This window comes from Pecten maximus, chromosome 17 (genome assembly GCF_902652985.1).
Source record: "Pecten maximus chromosome 17, xPecMax1.1, whole genome shotgun sequence".
In the NCBI taxonomy this organism is placed as follows: domain Eukaryota; kingdom Metazoa; phylum Mollusca; class Bivalvia; order Pectinida; family Pectinidae; genus Pecten; species Pecten maximus.
In genome coordinates, this window is record NC_047031.1 from 30,071,160 (window position 1) to 30,096,770 (window position 25,611).

The following is a 25,611-nucleotide window of genomic DNA, read 5'->3' on the forward strand; positions in this document are numbered from 1 at the left end:
TAAAATAGTTAAAATCTGTCGCAATTTTTTAATAAAGCGCTTCTACTTCCAGCATGAATTTGGCGGTACAAGTACAGTTCTTAAAAAATCCATTATGAAAGATTATATGTTAAACTCCTTAATGATGTTGAATACCTCTGGCATAAATTCTATTTGTACATCAAATAGAACATGAACTGACATGATCTTGTGATAAACAATGACTTCCACATAAACTGAGTACTTTCTAGACGCAACTTGTTTCAATTTTTTTTTCTTTAATTTAATATTTAAATTTCTACCTCACTCCAGATATTTAAAGCTCCTAAACGTTTTAGATGCATCATTACATCGCCAACAAGCTCTAATTCTTCAATAAATTTATCTGTATAACTGTTCCAAAGTTCGCTCTCATATGACACTGGATGTGTAACAGATTTAATAATGCTAAAACTAGTAGCAGGATTAAATCCATTAGCATGAATACCAATGTAAATTAGGGAATTTAAAGGCGTGTTTAACAACTGTGAAATGGTTCTAAAACAGTTCCGGGCCTGGAAATATATGATATTAAAAATATCTAGACTGTCCAAGATGCGGAACACATTTCACAGGTCTGTACAAATGTAATATGCGTTGACATCAATACCTGGACAATTGCACCGGAAGTGAGGTCATCACAGGTTACGGAAGGTTATTCGACATGTACATGTACAGTAGCTTATCTCCCCCTTGCTTGGCCTAGTTGACCTTGTAAGACAGAAAAAGTTTATCTGTGCTTTATATAGGCGATGACTTCACAATGCACTTGTAACCAGGAGATAAGGAAGGTATATAGCGATGGGGACCACGGAGGGGAAATAATATTAAACGGAAGTGATAAAAATTAGTTGTACTCCGTGATTATGTCGACTAAAATATGAAAAATATTTACGAAAATTACATTTCATCAAAAACATTCGGAACACATTTCTTAAGATCAATATTTCAAACATAGTTTAATTCGATATCCCTCGGTCTTTGACCCAGAAACGACGCACCGATTCAACTATTGAGTGTTTACTACGTCCAGAACCTGCCATGCCGATTACGACCATGTGTCGCTCTACGTCTGATGACCGTCCATACAACCATTAGAATGCATGTCGATATAATTTTAGGATCATTTTTATTTTTTTCCATCACAGTTTTAATTGGTGAGTATGCTCCTTTTGATCAATGTTAATCGGTCTTTTGTGTATTGGGTTTAATGTACAGAATGGTTCACGGAGATTCTCTGACGTAAGGATCCAGTACCTGTTTTAATTACAATGTACTGTACTTATCAAACTAGGAAAGCATCGTTCCTCTCGGATTTTCAAACCCGTTTTTTCATGATAACGTTTTCCCAAAGCTAGGCATCTGTGTAGTTTTATGACTGATAACATTGTATGATGACTTACCTAAGCATATGCGAATAAGATTAATCGGTTTATAATCCGGTGAGAGTTATATATACATGTATATATATTTTTCAAAGAAGGCAGTTTGATACGAATATTTTCGTTTTAAAGTGATTTTTATATGTATATATTCAAAATGTAACAGTATAGTCTAAATTAGAGCTGTCAATCGGACATGTTCTTGTGACGTCACAGGCGACCGTTCTCGGCGAATGAATATAGTTTCTTAAAATAAACCCAAAATCAACAATTTTATTTTTTAACATTTTAAGCATTAGGTTCCACTGTGGGTACATTCACCTTTTATACAATGTAACTACGTACTTGTTTACAAGTTACGGGCTTTATTAATCCGGTAGCAAGGATTTTCATGACGTCAAAATACATTAACATAATGACGTCATACAAGACATTGATTTTTCTATTTTGTTTGGTAAGGTTATTTAAGCATTGATGTCATTTTGTTTTAGTTTCATCGGAGTATGAAACAAATTTTGTTTGCAAACTGTATGAATGCGCGTAGCGGATTCTTACAGAAGTTTGCAAACAAAATTTGTTTCATACCCCGATGAAACTAAAACAAAATTGACATCAACGCTTATAACTAATTTTTGAAAATTATTTTCTAATTCAAAACATGTTTTGTGTACAATTTTACTGGTTTTAAATGGGATTCTTTTTTTCTCAAATCAATACGCAACGTCGATTGTCGTATTGTGACGTCACATTTTTCAAGCCATTCTCGGAATTTCTTTATAGAAGAATGAAAAGAATTTTTCGACCAATCACATTTGAGTATTTACCATGAAAACAATTTTTTTTTAATTATATGTAGATACAACGTCACTGTTTTGTCATTTTAATTGTCAATAGAAGAATGTAAGGCAAACAATCTTTTCGGGGTTGTTTTATTTCATCAAAATTAAGCAAATCAAACAAAAAATGCAAATTATCTCGAAAGATGATATTATTGAAGAATTTTGTTATTGCTTGAACGTTTGTACAGTGTTAATAAGTATCATTTACATTTGAAAATTGTTTTCTCAGTTTTAAAAACTAATACAAAATATGAAATAATAACTACAATTTTGTAGTCGAAAACCTTTTTCCAGAATCTGTGAGTACCATTTGAGTTTGTTTAGCATACTGGATATTCCCAAAGCATTAATACATCCCAGCTTAAAATATGTTAACACTGATTTTGACCTTAACCTTGACCCAAAAATATCTGAAACTCAAATTTGTCAAAGATATCATGATCATTTATAATTGTGCGAAGTTTTATCAAAATCCCTCGAGGAATGAAGCCGCTGGAGTGCTGACAAACCTTGGCGTCCCCCGGTATTTCACCGTACGGAACTAATAACTCCAACGTGTAATCAACGCATAGCAAGAAAACTGTCAATATTTCGAGTATGTAAAATCAGAAGTACACGAACTTTTTTTTTTTCTTTTTTTTTTTTAATTATTATTATTTCGTTTCAACCAACAGAGTGTTACCCTGAGAGGAGATTCCTGGTCTCGTCGCCTGATAAACAAAGGCTGTTTTGTTTCCCGCCCATCACCTACTGTCATTTACATTGTACTAACGGGTATATAAACACACCAAATGGCTGTCCAGTTTGTCAGTGTCGCTCTGCATCCCAAGGTAAATATGTTCATGATTTATATACATATGTAACAGGAAAGGAGAAAATGTAGCGGCCAGACCGGGGTTCGAACCCGGGACCTCCGAACACTAGCCGGATGCTCTACCAATTGAACTACCGGGTCACCCATGATCGACCCAGTCCAGTCCCGCTACACATATATTAACATCTCTCCCTTCTTCAGCTTTGTAAACTCTCACTGCGAATATATTAGCATATACGCGGTGAAAAAAGGCTCGGCGGATTAAAAAGCGCGGGAATCGGAATAAAATTATGACGTCGTCTATTTGTGACGTTACCGGAACATGAACTAGACGGTGCCATCTTGAAAGGACTGATCAACGCAATTTTAGCGTGTTCTCCTGTTACCCGATGATCTCTGAACAAAAATCTAACGTCAAGTGAGTATTTCAGTTTAGGTTTTGACAAAATACTCACTTGCCGAGTTATTTCATATCGCACAAATGTAAGAGAAATAAACGAAATTTATTTCCCTATATAGGCAAATTTTGATTTGGACGGTAATCGTTCATAGTCATTGAAACGTCATTTACATATTACATCGATTGATAGTATTGCGATGAACTTACCAGGTAATGATCAGTGCTCACGTTTATACAACCAGCATCCTAAAGCCAAGAGCTAATAGGTACAGATAATTGAAAACATACCTGTATTGAAGATTATTTTGACACTTATTCCGCATATTCGCTGATGAATGATAATCCATTGTTGTGTACGGATATAAAATTACGATCTCTCTGGAATGCGGAATATTATGCGTTATATCAACCAACGAGGTAATAAATTAGTGTATTAAATTTTGACGTTTTCATGTCAGGCGCAAAATAAGCCAAAACATAGCCTTATTTAAAGTATGTCGATTTTTCTTTGGCCCTATGACATGACATGACATGACAGAGCAAGTTATAGTTTTTTTTCCGAAGGTAAAAACTTTTTTTTAATAAAGACTGGTTAACATTTCAGAACCTTTGTCGGCTTCGTCGTCTGTCAATAGATTATATACATCTGAAATAAATTACAGTGTGTATATGTCATTGACATAAATTTAGCATGAATAGAACACTTCTTATCACACAACTTGCCCCTTCTACCATTTAATACGGCTATGTCATAGCATAATTGTGACGTCATAAGTACGGTATGATGTCGCAATAACTATTTGACGTCGCATGGTTGTCTCTGTGGAGAAATAATTACCATCCAAGTCGGAATTCGTTTGGAATATATCGAAATTGATTTGAGAGTTTTAGCTTCTATTATCATAGATACGAGTTAAATGATAAACAGAATCTTATACTGGTGACTTTCTTATATGAAATTCTTAAAGCTTCTAAACGCCCATGACAAATAAATCCTAACTTCACATGACAAAGCTTCTTATGTAAAATCCTCCATTTTGGGGGTGTTAGGTATGATAAAAGACAAAATTAATACTGTACATCTTAAATCCTAAATGCAGCTGCATCGTTTATGTCGACCTTTCAGATATATATTCAACGTTTTCTTCCTCTGTAGGTGTTACTGCTAGTTCAATACCACTCCGTCCACAGGCCCCTCAAAGTTATGTTCCAAATTCACAATCATCCGGCTCACTATCATCTGGGCCGTTTACATCCGGGTCACTAACATCCGGGTACAACATGTTCACCAACCCGTGCCAGCCACAACATATGTTCTGCTCACTAACGTGTCCACATGGCTTCCTTACCGGAAATAACGGTTGTCACTTCTGCTTCTGCGCATCAGCACCCCAAGGTAAACTTCCTGTTAGTAGTGTTGATACAGGAAATTATAAATACGAATATCAATATAGGAAAAGGTTTACTTCCGGTAGAGATATGATTCTTCGCACTTATAAAATTAAGTAGGGAGTAACTTATGATCTTTCGTTATTGTTCAAAAGTTTGAAGATAACACTACAGAACACAATCAGATTAGTATAGTGTATATGAAATTGTCAAGAGCGGGTCTAAAATATTCTTTTTTGACTTGAAATTTTAAAAATGGCAATTATACGAAGATTTCAAGAAGAATTCCATAAAAAGTAATAATAGAGCTATAACAATCAATCGATTCCAGGTTGGTCACACAACTTTACCAGAAACAGCAAACCAGTAGCCATATTGAGCATTGCTTAATCCATAAAAAGCGTAACTGGCAACCATTCTTTCAACAGTCTTATTTAGCCTATATAAGCTTATGCAGTTTCGGCTTCATTGTATTTTATATGTGTATGCATATAACAAATTCCCCGAAGATGAAACATAAAGGTACTAATATGAAATAGGCCACGGCTTCTATATCATGTAGCAGGAACAATAGCGCCACTCACAACTACATCCGGGCCACTCAGTAACCTAGACAACCCATGCGTGGCCAGTCAACAACACTGCGGACTTGTGTGTAAATATGGTTATTTGAAGGGCCCCTCCAACTGTAACTATTGTCTGTGCGCCCCTCCTGGCCTCGTTTACACCTTCAATACCACAGGTAACACGTGACTTGTAATATTCGAGTATCTTATTTGAATTTGCAATATTATTCTTTTTATCTTTGGTATAATTTACGGCGATCGCTGTTACAAACAATTGTACATGTATTCCCCCTGTTATGGTTGTATCGTCGGCATCAAAGATTGATGATCATGATTAAAGGGCATGAACAATTGGTGCGTGGGAGGGTTATTTATTTATTTATTTAGTTATTTATCCATTTATTTATTTCTATATATTCAATCTGCCTTTGATATTATTCTTTATTGCTTTATTGTTATGTTTGACAATTTGAAATAACAAGGATTCGCTTTCTGATTTTGAATATTGTAATATTTTTTTCTGACTCAACGATCATCTAATTTCAGTCAGTTTAACTTCGACAATTCCAACCACGAGCCCGACCCCTTCGGGCGTCATCCTGCCCGACCCCTGTATTCCGAATCAACCCATTTGCGCAATGACATGCGCGAACGGATTCGTAAAAGGACCACAAGACTGTCAGTACTGCTTGTGTGCGCCCTCTACCACCGTTACCACTACTACCATCAGTATTACGACAAACCGAACGGCTCAAGCAAAACGTAAAACTATGGATGTTTGCATTGGTCATGTAATTGAAACTATACTCTGGTTTATTAGAAAAAGAAAAGTTAATTATTACATTTGTATATCTAAATTCGCACATAGCATTCCGTCTCTTCGCGTCAAGGTACATTTGTATAACTGAATATGTGATTAAGTTTATCAAGATTTCGTGACAATCGTTTATAAAATTGAACTCCGAAAAGCGAAAGCGCTAAAATTATATTTATACTTTAGCAAAAGTGACCTAATTTTATCAGAGCGGTTAATAAATGAACTCTTGCAAGAAGGACAGCTGTAAAGAATAAAGTTTGAATGTTTATTTCTGGTAGTTTTTTATCCCTCAATATTTGTCTCTTTTACACAGCAGCGCCTAGTCATGATTCACACAAGAATTCCTCCATGACGTCACTTCCTGTACCAAGCACTGTCAGTCCCGACGTAGCGAACGAGTGTATCATAGCGACGACTATCTGCCAGCTCAAGTGTTCAGGGGGGTTTATGACGGACCCACAACACTGCACCTTCTGTGTATGTAAGGACGAAATGTATAACAAAAGTAAGTCTAAACAGACGGAAATACACGATTAAGTATAAAGCATTAAAATGATATTTCTATTTTTTATCTGTTACCACGTTTACAATGTACTTAAACTCAAGATGACAATTTAAATTAATTGAATTTTAAAGTTGGATAAACATGATGAAGAAACTTCAAGTTCAGTTTCAAATCGAAGAAGCAACTACAATGAATGGTGACGTCACGATTGTAAAAATAGTAATGAACTAATCAGAAATAGAGGTATGATTTAAGTTATCAAATTATTTTATATTTAAAGCCGGGATCCCTAAGTCTGATGAGCCGATGATCCTGCTTCAGAATCCGTGTGTAGAGGGAATGGATACTTGTAGGATTTTCTGTATGGCCGGCTACCTCCGAGGACCAAAGAACTGCCAGTATTGCGCATGTCGACATTAAACACAAGAACGTGTTTCCGCTTCCGGTTATATTTATAATACATTTTTAGAGCAGAATATTTGTATACAGAGAACTTTTCTGATATCGTACATATCTCAGTTAAACAGTCGATAGCCGAAAATGTTATTGGAAAGGTACTTAGAACGATGTAGTGATACTTTATTTATTACGACGGTAAAGGTTTTTATAAAAATTTAAAGTCTTGTAGTTTTTATGTTGTTTTTAGTGTTTTGGTTTTGAGAACAGCTGATACTTTCCCGGAGAGCATGAAATAATCTCAGAAGTTTCCGGGAATACACGAAGATGGGTTAATGGTAAAGAATGAAACAGCATAGGTATATGTAACCCTGGTAAATACTAGCCGCAATATACCGCTCGGCTAGGGAGATCTTCTCTTTAGCTCGATCGGTTGAGCGTAAGACTAATAAACCAGAGGTCCCGGGTTCGACCCCTAGCGGAGGCAGTGATTTAAATTCAATTAATCATGCGCTCTGTTACATTGGCGCCCATGTAGGGACTCGGGAATGATACTCATCGCTGCTTGCGAAAGCATCGCTGTTACCCCTGGAAAACTCGAGGACGAGTTCTTTCCTGGAGGGGGAGTATGTAACCCTGGTAAATACTAGCCGCAATATACCGCTCGGCTAGGGAGATCTTCTCTTTAGCTCGATCGGTTGAGCGTTAGACTAGTAAGCCAGGGGTCCCGGGTTCGATCCCTAGCGGAGGCAGTGATTTAAATTTAATTAATCATGCGCTCTGTTACATTGGCGCCCATGTAGGGACTCGGGAATGATACTCATCGCTGCTTGCGAAAGCATCGCTGTTACCCCTTATTACCTAAAGTATCCAACTTTTCCAACAACAACTCCATTTTGGTATTCATGTCTTTTTCAAGAGCATGAAACCTTTCCTCTAATGACTTACATTCAGAACTGGTCACCGACTCACTTTGCACTGCATGCTGTCGGGCCTTAACTCCCTTAGAGGTTGAAGAAGATGCACTGTCCTTAGAAACAGTGTTCTGTAAGTTGATCTCTTTATCAACCATCCTAATCTCTCTAAGGAGTAGGTCAAAATCTTTGATGGTATCATATTTGTGCCTTGTCTGACTTTTTAACCTGTCAGATGACAAAGAGGTCCAAAATTTGTGACGCAGAAGCTCACTTTTTGAGAATGGATCCAAATATCCATGTTCTACTGCAACATGCAACATGGACTCAAGGCGACAACCAAAATCTGTTACAGACTCATCAGGCTTTTGAAAAGAATTAAAAAACTCCTGCATTATCATGCCATTAGTACTTACATCCCCGAAGAAGTTGTCTAGCTTGGAGAGTACTAAGGTGAGGTCTGGGCTATTTCCCAACGACATCAGCCTCCGACGTGCTGTGCCGCGCAATGATCTGCGAATCGCCTGAGACAAAAGACTGTCCGTAATTTCTGGGTCGTCTGTGAGGCACTGAACCTCAAAACGCCATTCCCTATAGGAAACATCCCCCTTAACCGGAGGATCTTCCCCCGAAAATTGAGGTATCTTGGGAACCTCTCGAGCTTTCACCAAATAGCTCTCATTATTGTCAAGGTCTGGCTCACCCCTACAGTAACCAGTATAGGGAGTACTGGTTCCAACAAAACCATCACCAAAACCAGGGATTTTCTCCTTTTTGGGAGTAATATCATATTTCCCTGTGGCACTCAGAGTTTTAATCATTTCCATTTCTGACATGGTGATGTTCTTGCCATCTGGTTTGTCATTAGCAACAGCTTGCTCATTATCAGTCATGCTTACAATTACAAATTTAAATAAGATATACCAGTGTAAAACTATAGCACTATAAAATCAACAGTGATAATATACCTACACCCAACACCAGTAAATGATGACCGAGTTGACCAAGTGATTGGGGATCCCCTACCTACAAGGCACTCGACACCGGGCACCGGTAATAAGTGACGTAGTACATAACACTGAACAAAATATCTACATGTATTTAAGAATGGAAACAAATATATGACAGTGAATGGCGTAAATTAAATAATCAGTTTACACACAAACTGTCAAAACCGATACAATAAACTTTTTTAGCCAGCAACGAGCTAACAAAGCCCCAGGATGAATACCATCCTTGTACAGTTTAAAATTGACAGACACCCTATAACTCCCCTGGGCCTTTGTTTTTCTGTACCTGAGGAGGTCAACTCTCAACAAAGGAGAGGTTACCCCCAAGTCGAAATTCAACGATTTGAGGAAATCATTCAGGAACAAAAGCTGTTCCCTGAGACTAACTTCTTGATCCTGAAATGACTCAGGCTCAGAATGACCTTTATAACGATTCCACTCTATGATAGAATAGGGTGGTATCTCCACAAATACTAACCTCACAGAGGGATACAAAGAGATAAATTTCTTGAACTCTGTTATATAGTAAAACAAATATGATTGGGCACTCTCAAAAGTTGTGTGACGTAACTCAATAAATGGGCCACGCTTAGTTGTCAGGTCGCAAGTACCTAACCACACATAGAGAGTAATATGACTGTGTAACTGTACAAGTTTGGGAATATTCCTATGTAGCCAAGGTAGATAATCCGCAAACCTAGCACCAGCTTTTGAAACAATTTCGAGATCTACACCCAAATTCCTAGCAATATCTAAATTTCTACTCAAAGAAAACCCTTTGCTAGAAGTTATTATAATAGGCTTACTGACTAGTTTTACATTTTTACAGTCAATAGGTTTCTCAATATATTTCTGTAATTTTGAATTCATACCAAAGCTGAAATAAATATTGTACACAAGTTACTCACATGCCAATCTTCATACTTTACTGTACTTAAATATTAAACTGTACACTGACTGCAACCAGCCCCTGCCAAACTGGTACCTGGCTGAAAATCAATACATACTTGTAACTTATCTGTACTGAATGCATATAATCTACACCACAGGTCCTAGCCTCGTCTGTCAATACACCCAATATATAATCAAGGTCAATAACTCGATCGGCATAGATAACCCACCTAATTTCAGGAAAATTGTAATTGTAGACAAACCATCGAAGATGTGCCGCTGGTAATGGTCTCAATCGACAGACAAATGTCCCCCCTTTAATTTGGTATATAATTCACTATATATATAGTCATAGAACTATCACTAGACGTCACAAAACATCGAAAATTAGTCAGATTTTATTTAGTCGGACACTCATCTGTCCAGCGAATAACACGAAATGTCTCTAGAGAGTAGCTTCAACAGTACCGCATGTCAGCACTCCAGTCTCTAAACGATGAAACTTAGGCAGGAAACAAACTTACTTGCACATGTGTTCCTATCTAAAAATTACCCTGTTGCTCGCCTCTGGCTTTTGTTGATAACGCATCGCTGATTTTATGCCTGAAGCCGCCATGTTTTCCGCTGTGTAAGAAGTTGTTATCTCAACGCTGATTGGTTCGTTATTTTCAGGTAATTCGACCTTCACATTCGCTAATTCTCTCGAAACTCTCGGGGTTTTTCATATCACAATCGCTAAACGGAAATCGTATCCGAATTATAACAACAAACAAGCAGAAGCAGAGCAGCATGTGCGATTTGTATTTCCCATCACTCTACAGGTTTATCAACTTCAAATACGAAATAATTTGTCATAAATCATGACTTTGTATATGTAAAGTACAAAATGTTAGCATCCTTACAGTGGAAAAGGTAAGATGCATCGTAAAAACACCTTTTAGTAGCACGGTGCATCTACTGTCCGTGATCTAAATACAATGTATATAGATTTGTACTGTGACATGCACACTGTTCTCAAAAATGAATTTAAAACAGAAGGAAGCCTATGATATTGCCATCGCAGTCCACAATTTATACATAGGTGGATCAGCGGGAACTGGCAAGTCCTTTCTGATTTCAGAAATAGAAAACGGACTCCGTAAAGCAGACAAAAGTGTTCATATCACGTGTACAACAGGGATAGCTTGTGCAAATTTTAGCAATGCGATGACAATTCACAGATGGGCTGGCATAGATGACGGTCGATATTCATCCAAAGAAATTGCTACATTGATCAAGGAAACCCCCAAACACAGAGACACTTTAGAACGATTGATGAAGGCTGACACACTAATAATAGATGAAATAAGCATGCTTTCAGATAAGCTTTTTCAGCAACTGGAGGAAGTATGCAGCCTGAAAAATCCAGATGTTATCTTTGGTGGTATACAACTTATACTCTGTGGCGATTTCAGACAACTCCCACCTGTTCCTAATGTACAATACAATGATGAAGGTAACTTCTGCTTTCAGTCAGAACTATTTCAAACTGCTGTTCCTCATCGTGTTATATTATGTGACATAATCAGGCAACAAGACCAGACCCTTATTAAAGCCATCCAAGAGGTCAGTGAAGGGGTTGAACTGACAGAAGAATCATTAACCCTTATTAACTCTATGGAGAGGCCATTACCAACAGGGCCTCCTTCTGTTAAGTTGTTTGCTACTAATAACCTTGTGGATGACTATAACAGAAGGCGTATTTTGAACTGGAGGGGAGAGTTGATTGAGTACTCTGCAGTTGATACTGGGGATAAAAAACATCTCTCAAAGATACTGGCTCCACAAAAACTTTGGTTGAAGGAAGGTTGTCCAGTTGTGCTCCTTCGCAATTTTTCCAAAGTTCTTTACAATGGATTGCAGGGATATATTGTTTCACTGGGGAAAGATGGACCTGTAGTGGACTTCGGATCATTAGGTGTACATAGGATAACAAAAATTAAGTTCACAGGTAAATATAAGATGCTTAAAGTTGAGATGTCAAATGAAATTCATATGATCTTGATAACAGTTATTCATATGTACTAAAACACTTGTATACATGGGTTTTAATTTGATGATAGAATGATCATAATTGCTTAATTATTAATAATTAATCATTACAAAATAATGTATGTTATCATGTATATATAGATTATCCATAATTAAATAACTACTCAGTTATTCTGTTTTACTTATAAATAGCCCAATCTATTTACACACAATCTGTCAATACAACAATGCCCAAGTTCTATTGAATCTAGTTTGGGAAACAAATATTACTGAAAGCCCAAATGTATTGATGACACAGTTCACAGTACTTATAATGATTACAATGTACATACATTATAATGATATTGATTACACATACATTGCATGTATTTATGTTCATTTAGTATTTAGTCCTGTCATTGGAAAGAATGTGGCAGAAAGGATGCAGTACCCATTGAAGCTTGCCTTTGCCCTGAGTATCCACAAGGCCCAAGGAATGACTCTGGATAGGTATTATATGTTCTAAAGAAAAGGAAAAAAAAGTGATCTCATTTCATTTCAAAATATTTTATATCAAGTAATTAGTGTTTATACATTTAAATAAAGTTATATAAATAAATGGATTAGACAACAGGCTAAGCCTATAGTGGTCCTTTCCAAGAAATCTGGTTATCTGATTGTTGTAAAAGAGAAGAAACAATGAGAAATAGAAAGATATGTATTATATAGTATTGCAATACACAAGAAAGATTAAATGCAGAAGGATGTAATTGATCTATATTAGGAGAAGTTTTTCATTAGAATAAAATGTAGAAAGGATAAAGAAGAAGATAAAGAAAAGGATTTCGAAGTAATAATAAAGAGAGTTCAATCAGATATAAGGAGAAAATATTACATACAAACAAACATACATACATTCACAAAGGCTCATATTCATTCACAACATTCACAAAGGCTCATATTCATTCACACATGTATACTTATTGCTTACATATATATACATATGAATAAACATATGTAGGCATGTATTACATAACAATGCTAATCTTTTTTTTCTGTAACTAATTTTTTTATTTTTACATCATAAATCTTGTAGTTTTCTTTAAGTACTCACTTGAATGAAATAGAATAATTTGATTAATTTCATTTGACTTGTCTCATGGTGTCATGCATATATATGTTAAGTAAATATATTTGTAACTATTAGTTGATTTATGTTGGATTAAATTGATATTTTTCCAAGATAATGTTGCTAAACATTGCGTAGAAAAATGTCTGTATTATAATGTTTTGGACTACATGCACCTGCTATAAAGTGCTTTTTATAAGTACAATGTAAACATCATTGAATATGATATAATAGTCAGTTAAACTTTACACACTTTATAAAAATTCTTATTTCAGAGTAGAAGTTGACTGTCGCAACATATTTAAAGCTGGTCAGCTAGGCGTTGCCATGGGAAGAGTTAGGAGTGCGGCTGGGCTTCGTATCCTGAATTTCAATCCGAGTGTTTGTATTCAGCAGCCAGATATCGTCCAGACCTTCATTGACACACCGTCTCGAGAACTTGATGACAGTCTACACTGCTGTAATGCTATCAGGTATTCAAATTGCCATAGATATTATATTTACATCCATTACACTGTCACTGATACACACTACCATATTAATTTCACATTATTTTTGGGCCTTTGTGGTCCATTGAAATATCCCGACACTTTATCACTAGCCATACATCTTTGGGTTGTGAGTTCAACACATACTTGGTTCAATGTTCAATGTTCAGTGGTTTTTCTCTGGGTACTCTGGCATTCCTGCATCTCCAAACCAGGCGAGTACTGAAATGACCATGGCTGTTAACAGGACTTCAGAAAAATTATTAAAAAAAATTATTTCACGTTAGTGTTGCACTGCACATCTGATGATACAAAATCGTCAAATATACACCATTCACACATCAATATAATTACATTCTGATGATTTTAATTTTCTGTGAATCAGCTGGCTTGTCCTGGATTTTCCTTTTTTGGGTCTTCAAGGGATTTGGATTTTGGAACGCGTATGATAAAGCAGCATTGTTTTTGCCAGCATTTGCTTTCGTAGATACAATATTTTGACCAAGTATGATATTATTCAGTGTTCTTCGGTATTGAAGGGCATTTGGGTTTGTGTTTGCACCATTGAATGTTGATCTCTGCTGATTAAACTCATTTTCTATAGCATCTGAATTGACTAAACATGGTGTTATAGATATTGAGTCACTGCCTGATGTAAGCTTAGAACAAAGTTCTACAAATCCAATTACACATGCCTGCAAATCTTCTATACATTGTGAAGACATTAGCATATGTGCCTTGACCTGTTTTGACAATGACGAATCTGATGTTATTGTAGATTTCCAGTCAATAAACCAGCTTAGAGCTTCTTGCAGTACTTTAAGTCTCTCATCATCGTTGGTTTGAATTGGTCTTCTATCCCGAAATATACTTATCAGCTTAGACGTTTGTCGAATAAGCTGAATAGCCCCGTTCAACACTTCCCCTTTCTTGCCAAGAGATGCTTGGTACTGAAGAAAGAGATGAAGCATTTCATTGTTCAGCACTTCTTCAGCGAGGTGGTTTCTCATTTTCATTTGTGAACTTGGAAAGATGTGTTCATTTGTTAGACTTCTGTGGAGAGAGAGGCCATTTTGTTGGTCCCATCTGTAGCACTCTATCCACATCTGCCATTGAATTTGGGTACCATCTTGAAGTGTCAATAATCTTGTTGACTCCTTTGAAACTCCACTTTTCATGATATTATTTCTGATTTTCTTGATAGAATGAGAGAAATCCATCATAAAAATAACCGATGTATTGAATCTACATGGACTAGGAACACATACAGATTCCTCAACCAGGCGATGCTGCAAGTTTATATGCATGAAGGATCTGTTGCATGGTGCTCCATCCATGCAAGTATAGGCAACTTGGAACCCATACATTCCTAGCCAATCCACAGCATCCCAAAATAAAACATGGAGCTGTGCTGCTTGTACTGTCGTTGATAAAAAATGTGCAAAAGGGAAGCGAAATCCTGTTACACCCAGAAAAATCAGCTGAAGTACATGAGTTCCTAATGTCTTTTCTTTCTTGCCTGATTTGAGGACCTCACACATGTTTCCTTCTTGACCTAGGTCAGTAAATCCAAGGAGTTCCACGACGTCACCATTCTTGGTTATCTGAATGTCACTCTGTATAGCCATCTCGTCTAGTATAACACCACCAATCATACCAGCGGAAGAAATATTTAGCCGCTTTGCCTCACTATACATCCAATGAAATATCTCCTCTTTGAACCCTACTTCATGCTTCACATTGTTTTTATACAAAATCAGTAGGGAAGGTGATGGAAGCATTAATATGCCACTGTTTCTTAACATACAGTATCCACTTGGACTTCTTGTGAAGAGTTGAAGGCAAATTGAAATCAATACTTGACTCCATCTTCTACCACGGGCATCCTTTCCACAGTTATTGGCTTGACTTATTAAAAGTTCAAGCATGTTTTCTGGTGCATTTGGAATTAACTTTTGAAATTGCTCCCTAAGAGTAAGAGTAAGTTGAGGACTTGAATTTTCTTGTGTGGTATTCTCTGTTTGTGACCCAAATGTCATTTTTTGGCATACTCTACACACTTGAGATCTGTGAATGAATCCAATTACTTTGACACAGTTAATTGATCTTAAATGTTTCTCGCATTTGCCATCACTGTCTTGCCATGCATCAAGGATGTGGAAACGACTACATACTATATTTTTGTCAATAGCGATTCCTTCACACAGTCTAATTGAAGTCACCTGTTTACAGACCAAATCTAAATCACCAATGAAACTATTATCTATTCCAATGCTTTTCAAATCAATGTCTTTCGTCCCAATGACCATCTGCCAGCTTCCGTCTTTATTGAAAGTTATATCTTTATAGACAGTGTTTCCATTTGAAATGTGAGGTGTTGGATATGACCATTGAATTTTATGTTCTGTTTTTTTAGTCAATATAAAACCAAGTGGTAGGTTAGTTACTAGTTCTTCTGGTGTTATTTTTCTATCCCTTTGGAAAGAGTTGGTAGATAATGATAGTCCAATATAAATAGTTTGTTTCAAAGATCCAATATGTTGTCTTGTTTTCTTAACATTGGGGTACAACTGTGTAACATATCGAGAAAACAGTTGTGGAGATGTAACATCAGTTTCTTTATAGCCAAGATCCGTTATTTCCAAGCGATATGTCTCAAACAAAACATTTGCCGATACAGTGCCTTCTTCTATCAATCTTGAAAACATCCTGAAAATAGAAAGATGAGCAATTTAGTTAATAAGCCTTTAATAATAACCTACAAACTGTAAACACATTTGTACTGTTGGTCTTTTTATGTTTACTTTATATTTATATCATACACACCTTAACTCCTTCACACAAATATATATACACACAAATAAACGTCATGACATATTCGAGACTGTATATAATGTGTTATCTATCCCCGATATATTTGATTTCAATTGTATATACAGTACGAGGAGGGTGATTTGGTACTCAAACGCTCACAGCGCGTTTGCGCCCGTCGAGCGATGGGGATTAAAACCCCGCTGCAATCCCGCCGTAATCCCGCGCAAGCGATGTCGCTGTGATCCCGCTCACGCAGCGATTCCGCTCTGACAAGGCAGCAACCCCGCTCAGCCAGCGATTCAGCTCCGGAAGGTCTGCAAACCCGCTCAGACAGCGATCCCGCTCCGGCGGGCCAGCAAACCCGCTCAGCCAGCGATCCCGCTCCGGCGGGCCAGCAAATCCGCTCAGCGAGCGATCCCGCTCCCGTAACATGGACACAAGAAATCCTGCAATCTTTTTTTTTTTAATATAACGATGAATAAGAAGGCACTCATATTTATTTCATCAGAAACGTTCGCAGATTGTAATGTAATGTTTACAAAATGTGTTTCGTATCCACTTGCTTGACTTGTTTTCTGCTTGTGTAAGTATCAAATCAGGAAAAATTTGGTTGCGCGAGTAATGAACTTTAGTTTAACAAAAAATGCATTTTATGGATCTTAAAGTATAATCATAGAAAAAGGTTAAACACAAAGTTATTTTTTAAACAACATCTTGTATCTAAAAATGTTCATACGGAGAGTTAGCGTAGTGCAAAATGCAAATGTACATCTGGTTTTAATTAGATTGAGTACTCTGATATATTTCTAAGTTGTTTTGTCTTTTTGGTGTACATTGTACATACAGTACATGTACATGTTAGCTGGATCGTATGAAAGAGGAACATGACGCAATTTGGCCTGATTCGACCTAAAGGTGACCATTTTCAAATAAAAGGTAGTTCTCAGATTTGATATTCGCTGGTGTCAATAACATGGGGGGAAACATAGTTGTTGATGAAATATTTAAGTTTGGATGTCAATTAGACAATTAGTTTCTTTGATATAGGCAGGATTTGAAATGTGGTCGAATTATACGATCGCCAGCCGTTATGTAGCCATGCCCGTTTGAGTTACCTACAAATGTATTCAATGCTCGGTAAAAGTTGTAGTATGCACAATGCACGCGCAATGTACAGGGTACCGAGACAGTTATTCGACGGCTGGCGAGTGGCAGTATACACTGATACATGTAGGCTTAGTTTGTTGTCCAACCCATTCATATATATATATATATATATATATATATATAATATTTATGTAATTTTCTGAATGAAATATTTGAATTGAATTGTGGTCATCCTTATCATTTACGTAAGCTGAGCCGTAAACTTATTAATCTGTATATCACCCATTTGATAGGTAACCAGTCTTGACATTTTTCTTAAAATGAAAACACATTCGTTTTAAACAACCGGACCCAAAACGTATGTCTCATATATACATTATACATATACATGTGTATGTGTTTGTTGAAACAAATACATGTACATGATTTATTACGGATAATGTTGTTGTTATGATAAGTATTGTGTGTATATATAAATATAAGTAAATTGTATATGCACGTTTGGGTAAAATATCCAAGTTCGTCCTTATTAAAGTAATATGAAGATCAATAAATAAGTGTATCACGATATCGATCTACTGTATATAGGCTATGCCTGATGTCTAATCTTATTGACTTAACATCTCGTCAATAAGATGTGTTGAAATTAAAAATATGGATACTGAGTGTTCTATTTTCTTACGAAACCTGACATAAATAGTTACCCTGGTTTTTTTATTTAAACATATTTTTATTGTAATTTATATTATATAAGAGATTTGGCAAAAACCACCTTTCCCGACACAAGTATACATGAAAAAATACAGCAAGATGGCATAATATAATATTTTAATATAATATTATTTTTAACATTTTTACAAATTGGTTTGAGCGGGAGAGAGAGAGGAGGGGGAGTATATTTAAAGATATAGTGAAAGTAATTGCTCTTATTTCAATACATTAAACCAATACGTACATATTATAAATGTATAACTTTCAACAATACAAATTACGTACCTAATTTAAATCTGAAATATATATATGATTTAAGAATGATTAATACAACTATCATCGCATACGGATTTAATGGGTTTTACTTCCGCTATTATGGCCTCAAAAGGAAAACGGCAGGTGCCTTATTCTAAAAGACCTAAATGTAAGAGGTGAGATACAGGTAAACAGGGAAACATGGCGCATACCGCTAAATCCTTATGTAACAACATTCTGCCCGCAGGTAAAAAAAAACCGTAGGGGTCCGATGGGGGTCACTGCGATACAGGTATACTCGCTATTGTAATCAAAATATGTGATTGGCAGATGTTAACAGCAGGTGAAAACATTTCTATAACGGTAACTACACTGTACACGACCGGTATTTGTCCTGTGTATAGAGGATTTATCTATATCACATTGATTAACTCCAATCATGATTTGTAAATGACGCGATTTTAACCACGTGGTCTCCATACAGTTTTATTTGGATACTATAACACATGGAAATGTGTTACATGAGGAACATTAACATTGTATCACACGTACATATATATGAATATTCATAGGATTATTTTACATACACGTAATCAAAGAAGAGATTTTTTTTAGAAAAAAAAAGACAAACCATTTAGAACTTCGTTTATAATTATGAACTTTTAACAGACCTTTTAGTTTAGTTTTATTTGGATTTGAGCGGTAATAATTTAGAATAATACAGATAATGATACTCATCTCCTACATTTTCTGAAGACAGGGTTCATATCTTCTCCTGAAAATCTTTGTTACCTACCAGTTTCAATTGAAAATTTCAATTACATGTACGTACACTGTGTATCAAATACAGTTACAGTTAATCTAATCTCAGGCTTCATCGGACATAAAATGGACAATGGTCAATAGCTCGGTGAAGGACGAAATACTTCAAATTGTTTGGGTGTTGGGTCTTGATAATAATGGTGACTTTCGCATAGTCAGTACGTATTTTTTTTACTTCCGAAATAAAAAGGACCGGAAATATTCCCATCTTGTCGATATAATTGATTAAAATATGTTTAAAATGTGTTTTTGTTGACGTTTTTATCACATACACATGATAGATGACACCAATGTATTGTTTTTCTCACAATAAAGAAAGAATATTGGACTACACACACAATCATTCTGTGGTCTATATAGTTTAAACTGTATTTTATTTGACAATTTCCATTTAACAGTATATATACAATATAAGATATACATACATACATGTACATACATACTATAATGCTCTGTCTTGTAATCAAAGATCGCACTACATGTATTTCTTTGTCGGCAAAAAGAGATTGGAGAGGCAATCGATTATCCTTTACAAAAGTGTTCGATATCTCACATAATAATATTGTACCAGACTGCTAAAATGGTAACACTCTTTCAATTATTTATTAGTCTTGTGGGTATACATCTCATCAACATCATACGATTACAAAAAATATAATTCAAGTCAGCTCGAGTAGAGCATTGCACTTGTGACGATTTTTTTTCTGAGAACATAGTAATTAAATGATTAGCTACTATAGTTGGGAAACTATTAGCACTGATTTCGATATCTACCGGTAATATGCATGTAAGTGTATGTCCGTGATATAATTATCCATGCAAGAGATGTCCCCGATGGACACATAAATAATGATAGTAATAAAAACACAATATTTTTAGGCCGTGTATTTAAAACTTCGAAATGTTCAAATAATTGTAAAGTTTATGAATCTTACTACAGAAATTCAAAGATAATTTTCTCAAACAGACATGTTGCTAGCTAAATACTTCAAATGACTATGTGGAAATAAGTCGAGATCAAAATAACGAGCCCCTTATATGTGGCCTCTCCGAGGTCATGCACAAAACGCCATCTATACAAAGGTCAGCTAAATCAGAATTGTAATAATGCTGCCTTGGACATGTGGCTCGTTGTCCACTATTAAAATGGTTACCGGATTGAGCACATTTCCGTGTTCCCCATATCCCACTCGAGATTCACAAAAATTCTGACCAAGATCCGACCGTCCTAGGTACTCTAGAAATGATCACAAAACCGCCTTTTGACCCGTCTCCAAGTTCCGTAAGAATGAAATAATGCTACTGCGGACACTTGGTTCATTGTCCACCATTAACCAAAAAGATTACATTTTCGTTTTTCCAAAGAAGACAGTCACAAGTTAGTAGTCACAGGATACATTTACAATGTATTGACTCAGCTCCTAACACTAAATGACGACTATATCCAATATTACTGGATTTATGACTCGTGAGTGTTCTTGCACATGCATGAAAAAAGTCTATTTAAACTTTAATAATTACAATATTTCCCTACAAATAGTTTTTATCAAAATGGGCTGAAATCAAGTACACTGTCATACTGTTCATCATTGTAGATATTATTCAACTTATAACAACGATTGCATTTGCAATGCATTACACATATGAATTTGTATCTCATGGTAATTAAAGTATAATTAATCGACATCAGGCTGTTGAAAGTCTACCGTCATTACTGATTGAGCGGGTCCTATTCAATTCCGCTCGAGCGGGTCCGCTACAAGTCCGCTCGAGCGGGCCCGCTACAAGCCCACCCGGCGAGCGGGTCCGATACTAGTCCGCTCAAGCCCGCTACAAAACCGCTCAAGCCCGCTGCGAACCCGCTCAAGCCCGCGCCCGAACCTGCTGCCAATCCGCTCGAAGCCCGCTCAAATCCCGCTCAAATCCCGCTGCAAACCCGCGCAAATTCTGAGCGGAGGGCTGCGCGGGTCAACGCTCTGTGAGCGTTTGAGTACCAAATCACCCTCCTCGTACTGTATATATATGTAAGTTAATTTGTCATATCAATGTGTACATATACATTATATTTGTCTGTATTTCTTACCACCTGTTGTTACTAAGGAGAAGACTTAGATAGGCTATCCTATTGACTTTCTTTCTGTGTTAATAAAGTTTGTTGATATTGAAGTTGAATAAAGAAATGATAAAAGTTTGTATGAACTTAAACATAACTTTTGGTGTATATATAGAAATGTTATTTTTTTAAACATATATACCCCTGTAACCTTCAAAATGGTGCAAGGTCATTTCTTTCATCATACATTATCCATAAACAAGGATTTAATGCATTTTTGTTAAGAGATTTTAATGGAAAATGTTCAGCTGGTAGACCTTGGGGAGTCAGACATTTACTGTAAAATTTATAATAATTATCACCAATTTTTATTCTTTTTAATTTTTCAGACAGGTGTCCATGGATTGGCAGACCATATTTGGGCCAGATGACGACGACGATTTCATTGTTGATGGGAATCTCGGATGTGAAGGTGAAGCAGAAACAGAAGAGGAAGATGAAGATACTTTTGATGATGACTTCAACAAAATCATTGTATCTGACAGTGTATTCTCAACTGATGAACTATCTGAGTATACTTTGCCGGCTTCATTTGACCCAGGGGCTCTCCTTCAAACAATGCGATCAAAGCATGAAGCCACAGCTATACAAACGGAATCAAATGAATTGATTGACCATTTGCTGAAGTTTCATGTTGAGAGGGTTGCAGACTTCTGCAAAAAACAATTCTTAGTTTTGTCTGCATTTATGGAAGACCTCAACGTCACTGCCTCTGGTTCAGTAAAGTCTGAGGCTCTTTGTCATTTTTATGAAAAATGCAATCGGCATCAAACAAGCCAGGAATACCTCTTGACTGCCATGATACTGTTTCAAGACCTGCCCATACATTCTGATGCCCAAGCCCACATCTGCTACAAGTTGGCAGTGGAGGTAAGGAAGTTCTTGCTTCAGGAGAAGGTTGACCTCTTCCAGACAACCAAGAAATCCACTTACCAGAGGTTTGTGACCAGTGCATCAAAAGCGAGGATCCGTTATGTTGGTGGGTATTGTATCAGTAAGGTCAGATATCGCAATCTGCAGCTTCAGAAGACAAGAGCAACCAAAGTCAGCATTGAAGACCAGCAACAGTATGAGGAATCAACAATGGCAATCAACATACTGGATGCTTTAAGGGAGAATGAGGTTGTGTTGGAAAAACATTCTGCTCTTCCTGAAACATTGGTTGATGTCATCAGGAAACAAAATGTAAGCAGGGGGTTAACTCAGATCAGAGATGAACTATTCTTATTTTTCATGAAGCTGTGTGAACATTGTCTTACAAACCTGACTGATCAACATCTCCATCAACACGGTCAACATCTCCACAGTCAATGCTTTAATGTAATCATGGGGAATATTCAACTTTACGAACAGTTTCTGAAAGTTGTCAAGACAGTGCCTATGAAAAGTTTTTCTTTGTATGAAAATACATGTGATGTGGGTTCATCAGTCGTTGAAGACATTCTCAATAAACTCACATTGGAAGTCTCTGTGACCGAGTGTATTTACAAGGATATTGTTGAGAAGTTTGTCATGGTGATGCTTAATCAATTTAGGAAAGACCTGCTTCAAGCATTTTCAGTGGAGAAAACATTAGCTCACAGAAAGCAAATTTTGATCAAGAAATCAAAACAAAGTGATATTCAGGGAACAGTCAGCTTTGATAGTATCAGTAAAGATAACTCCATAGGTAAAGATATGTCACACAATTTACTGAAAGGTTTACTTCTCCAACAGAAAGATGTTTTGAAGTCATTTACCAAGACCAACCTCCAAACATTATGCAAGGCATACTCTCTGAAGGTATCAAGGGTTTATACAAAAGCAAAATTAATGCAGGACTTGAAAGCAAGGATACTCGCCAGTAATGCCATGCCAAATCCAAACGTCATTCACCATGACACAGAATCCAAGATGGCAGAGACAACTACTCTTTCAGAACCTCAACCAGGACCAAGTTCTGCAGCAGATTCTTTTGAGGACACTCAGAAAGAACCTAAAGGTACCTCGACTGAAGAGGATGAAGCAATGCTTCAAAAAGATCCTGAAGAAGAGGAAGTCTGCAAAGTTTGCAATAAAGTTGGTAGTGTATTGTATTGGATATACTGTGAAAGCTGCTCTAAATGGCTACACAGGAACTGTGCAGGGCTTCGTTCAAAAAAAAAGTGGGACAATGCAAGACAAGAAGGAGTAAAGTTTTTCTGTAATGACTGTCAATAAATTAGATTTAGAAATGTTAAAACTACCATTATTTCATAACAAATCAAACATATTTTTCTGGATTCCAAATTGTGTGTGATATATATATATATATATATATATAGTGTCACACTTTCTCAGTGTGTGTAATAAAGGAACAGTGTCATACTTCTAGTGTGTGTAATGGAGGAACAGTGCCACACTTCTAGTGTGTGTAATGGAGGAACAGTGCCACACTTCTTCAGTGTGTGTAATGGAGGGACAGTGCCACACTTATAATGTGTGTAATGGAGGAACAGTGCCACACTTATAATGTGTGTAATGGAGGAACAGTGCCACACTTCTTCAGTGTGTGTAATGGAGGAACAGTGCCACACTTCTAGTGTGTGTAATGGAGGAACAGTGCCACGCTTCTTCAGTGTGTGTAATGGAGGAACAGTGCCACACTTCTTCAGTGTGTGTAATGAAGGGACAGTGCCACACTTATAATGTGTGTAATGGAGGAACAGTGCCACACTTATAATGTGTGTAATGGAGGAACAGTGCCACACTTCTTCAGTGTGTGTAATGGAGGAACAGTGCCACACTTCTAGTGTGTGTAATGGAGGAACAGTGCCACGCTTCTTCAGTGTGTGTAATGGAGGAACAGTGCCACACTTCTTCAGTGTGTGTAATGAAGGGACAGTGCCACACTTATAATGTGTGTAATGGAGGAACAGTGCCACACTTATAATGTGTGTAATGGAGGAACAATGCCACACTTCTTCAGTGTGTGTAATGGAGGGACAGTGCCACACTTATAATGTGTGTAATGGAGGAACAGTGCCACATTTCTTCAGTGTGTAATGAAAGAGCTGTGGTATACTTCCTCATTGTAAGTAGATAGTTTCACATGCATGTACACTCACTTCTTGTGTTTAATAGATCTAGGGATGCAATATGGTGTAGCTAGTGTCATACTTCTTAAATGGTATGTAATATATCTGATTTACACTAACACTATGTATATTTTCATATTGAACATTCAATCAATCTTTAATTTTTTTTCCATTTTATTATTTGTTCTGTATTGCTGCTGGTATTTACAGTTTCATAATGAACCTCCTGCTCTTGTTGAATTTTATCATTGGATGGGTTTTATTTCTCATTGCAATAATATTATATATATTGTTTCAAATGTTACAGTTTTGGTGTAAGCTGTTGATCAATGGATGTCTCATAACTAGTACTGTATATATGTTGATCAAGCTTATGGTGTGTCACATAAATCAGCTGGACAATCTTCATAAGTCACATGATCTGTACATGTTCAACAATGGTTGTCACATGACTTGTTTTCACATTGCGGCTTACATATCTTGCAGACTATTTTCTAGTTGTGTTTATATTTGGTATTATGGTCCCCATGAGGGAATAGACTATCTCCTCATGTTCATGAGTCTAACTAAAAGATGCGGTCCTCCGACAGATCTTGTTTTCAATTTTAAGTTCAGATAAAATTAAACTGCTGAACCATAAAACATGCTGTGCTATTATCAAATAAATAACACCAGTTAATTACTAAAAATTTAAAATATACATAAAAAATCACTATGATAGCTATGGCCTGTCATAGGTCTAAACAATTCCCATCGGCCCTTTAATTAAGTTTGCTATTAAGTAACATAGTAATGATGCATCTATATGTAATCAATCAAAGACATATAGTCATATATTTTTTGTCTGTAATATAATTTTTAACTCATGATTAATATCTGAAAATTCTTAACTGTCTCATGCCTATGATATAATGGTTTCCATAAATAATTAAGAATTACCAAGTGACAACTGCCATCCTTAAAGTTCGTCTGCTAAAAAAATTCCGCTAAATAACACCATTCGAAAAGTCCGCCAATTACATTGTTCGGATACGATTTCCGTTTAGCGATTGTGATATGAAAAACCCCGAGAGTTTCGAGAGAATTAGCGAATGTGAAGGTCGAATTACCTGAAAATAACGAACCAATCAGCGTTGAGATAACAACTTCTCACACAGCGGAAAAC

At 36.4% G+C, this 25,611-nt stretch overlaps 3 protein-coding genes across 4 annotated transcripts; 2 read left to right on the plus strand and 1 right to left on the minus strand.

Annotated features, from left to right (window-relative positions):
• Window positions 1–883: 883 nt before the first annotated feature.
• On the plus strand, window positions 884–7,343 carry LOC117315656 (keratin-associated protein 16-1-like). 2 transcript variants are annotated; one of them, XM_033869952.1, is made up of 7 exons: window positions 884–1,175; window positions 2,914–3,069; window positions 4,610–4,849; window positions 5,405–5,584; window positions 5,955–6,170; window positions 6,542–6,730; window positions 7,011–7,343. In XM_033869952.1, exons 1-7 carry the CDS (start codon window positions 1,094–1,096, stop codon window positions 7,148–7,150), a joined length of 1,203 nt encoding a protein of 400 aa, XP_033725843.1. In that variant the 5' UTR covers window positions 884–1,093; the 3' UTR covers window positions 7,151–7,343. The 2 variants fall into 2 exon arrangements, with proteins under 2 accessions (XP_033725843.1, XP_033725842.1); XM_033869951.1 differs by having other exon boundaries at window positions 888–1,175; window positions 6,539–6,730.
• Window positions 7,344–7,973: 630 nt separating this feature from the next.
• On the minus strand, window positions 7,974–8,933 carry LOC117315300. The gene has a single exon (XM_033869448.1). It carries the CDS (start codon window positions 8,931–8,933, stop codon window positions 7,974–7,976), a length of 960 nt encoding a protein of 319 aa, XP_033725339.1.
• A 1,851-nt stretch (window positions 8,934–10,784) lies between these two features.
• Window positions 10,785–24,057, plus strand: LOC117315301. Its single transcript, XM_033869449.1, has 5 exons — window positions 10,785–11,931; window positions 12,356–12,461; window positions 13,356–13,553; window positions 21,720–23,436; window positions 23,902–24,057. Exons 1-5 carry the CDS (start codon window positions 10,962–10,964, stop codon window positions 24,055–24,057), a joined length of 3,147 nt encoding a protein of 1,048 aa, XP_033725340.1. The 5' UTR covers window positions 10,785–10,961.
• The last annotated feature ends 1,554 nt before the right edge of the window (window positions 24,058–25,611 follow it).

Coding starts and splice junctions, on each gene's coding strand:
- LOC117315656 (XM_033869951.1), top strand. CDS start 1,094: ATGACCGTCCATACAACCATTAGAATGCATGTCGATATAATTTTAGGA. Junction 3,070..4,609: donor GTGTCGCTCTGCATCCCAAG/GTAAATATGTTC, acceptor CTTCCTCTGTAG/GTGTTACTGCTAGTTCAATA. Junction 6,171..6,538: donor CCGAACGGCTCAAGCAAAAC/GTAAAACTATGG, acceptor TCTTTTACACAG/CAGCGCCTAGTCATGATTCA.
- LOC117315300 (XM_033869448.1), bottom strand. CDS start 8,933: ATGACTGATAATGAGCAAGCTGTTGCTAATGACAAACCAGATGGCAAG.
- LOC117315301 (XM_033869449.1), top strand. CDS start 10,962: ATGAATTTAAAACAGAAGGAAGCCTATGATATTGCCATCGCAGTCCAC. Junction 11,932..12,355: donor AACAAAAATTAAGTTCACAG/GTAAATATAAGA, acceptor ATGTTCATTTAG/TATTTAGTCCTGTCATTGGA. Junction 13,554..21,719: donor CACTGCTGTAATGCTATCAG/GTATTCAAATTG, acceptor TTAATTTTTCAG/ACAGGTGTCCATGGATTGGC.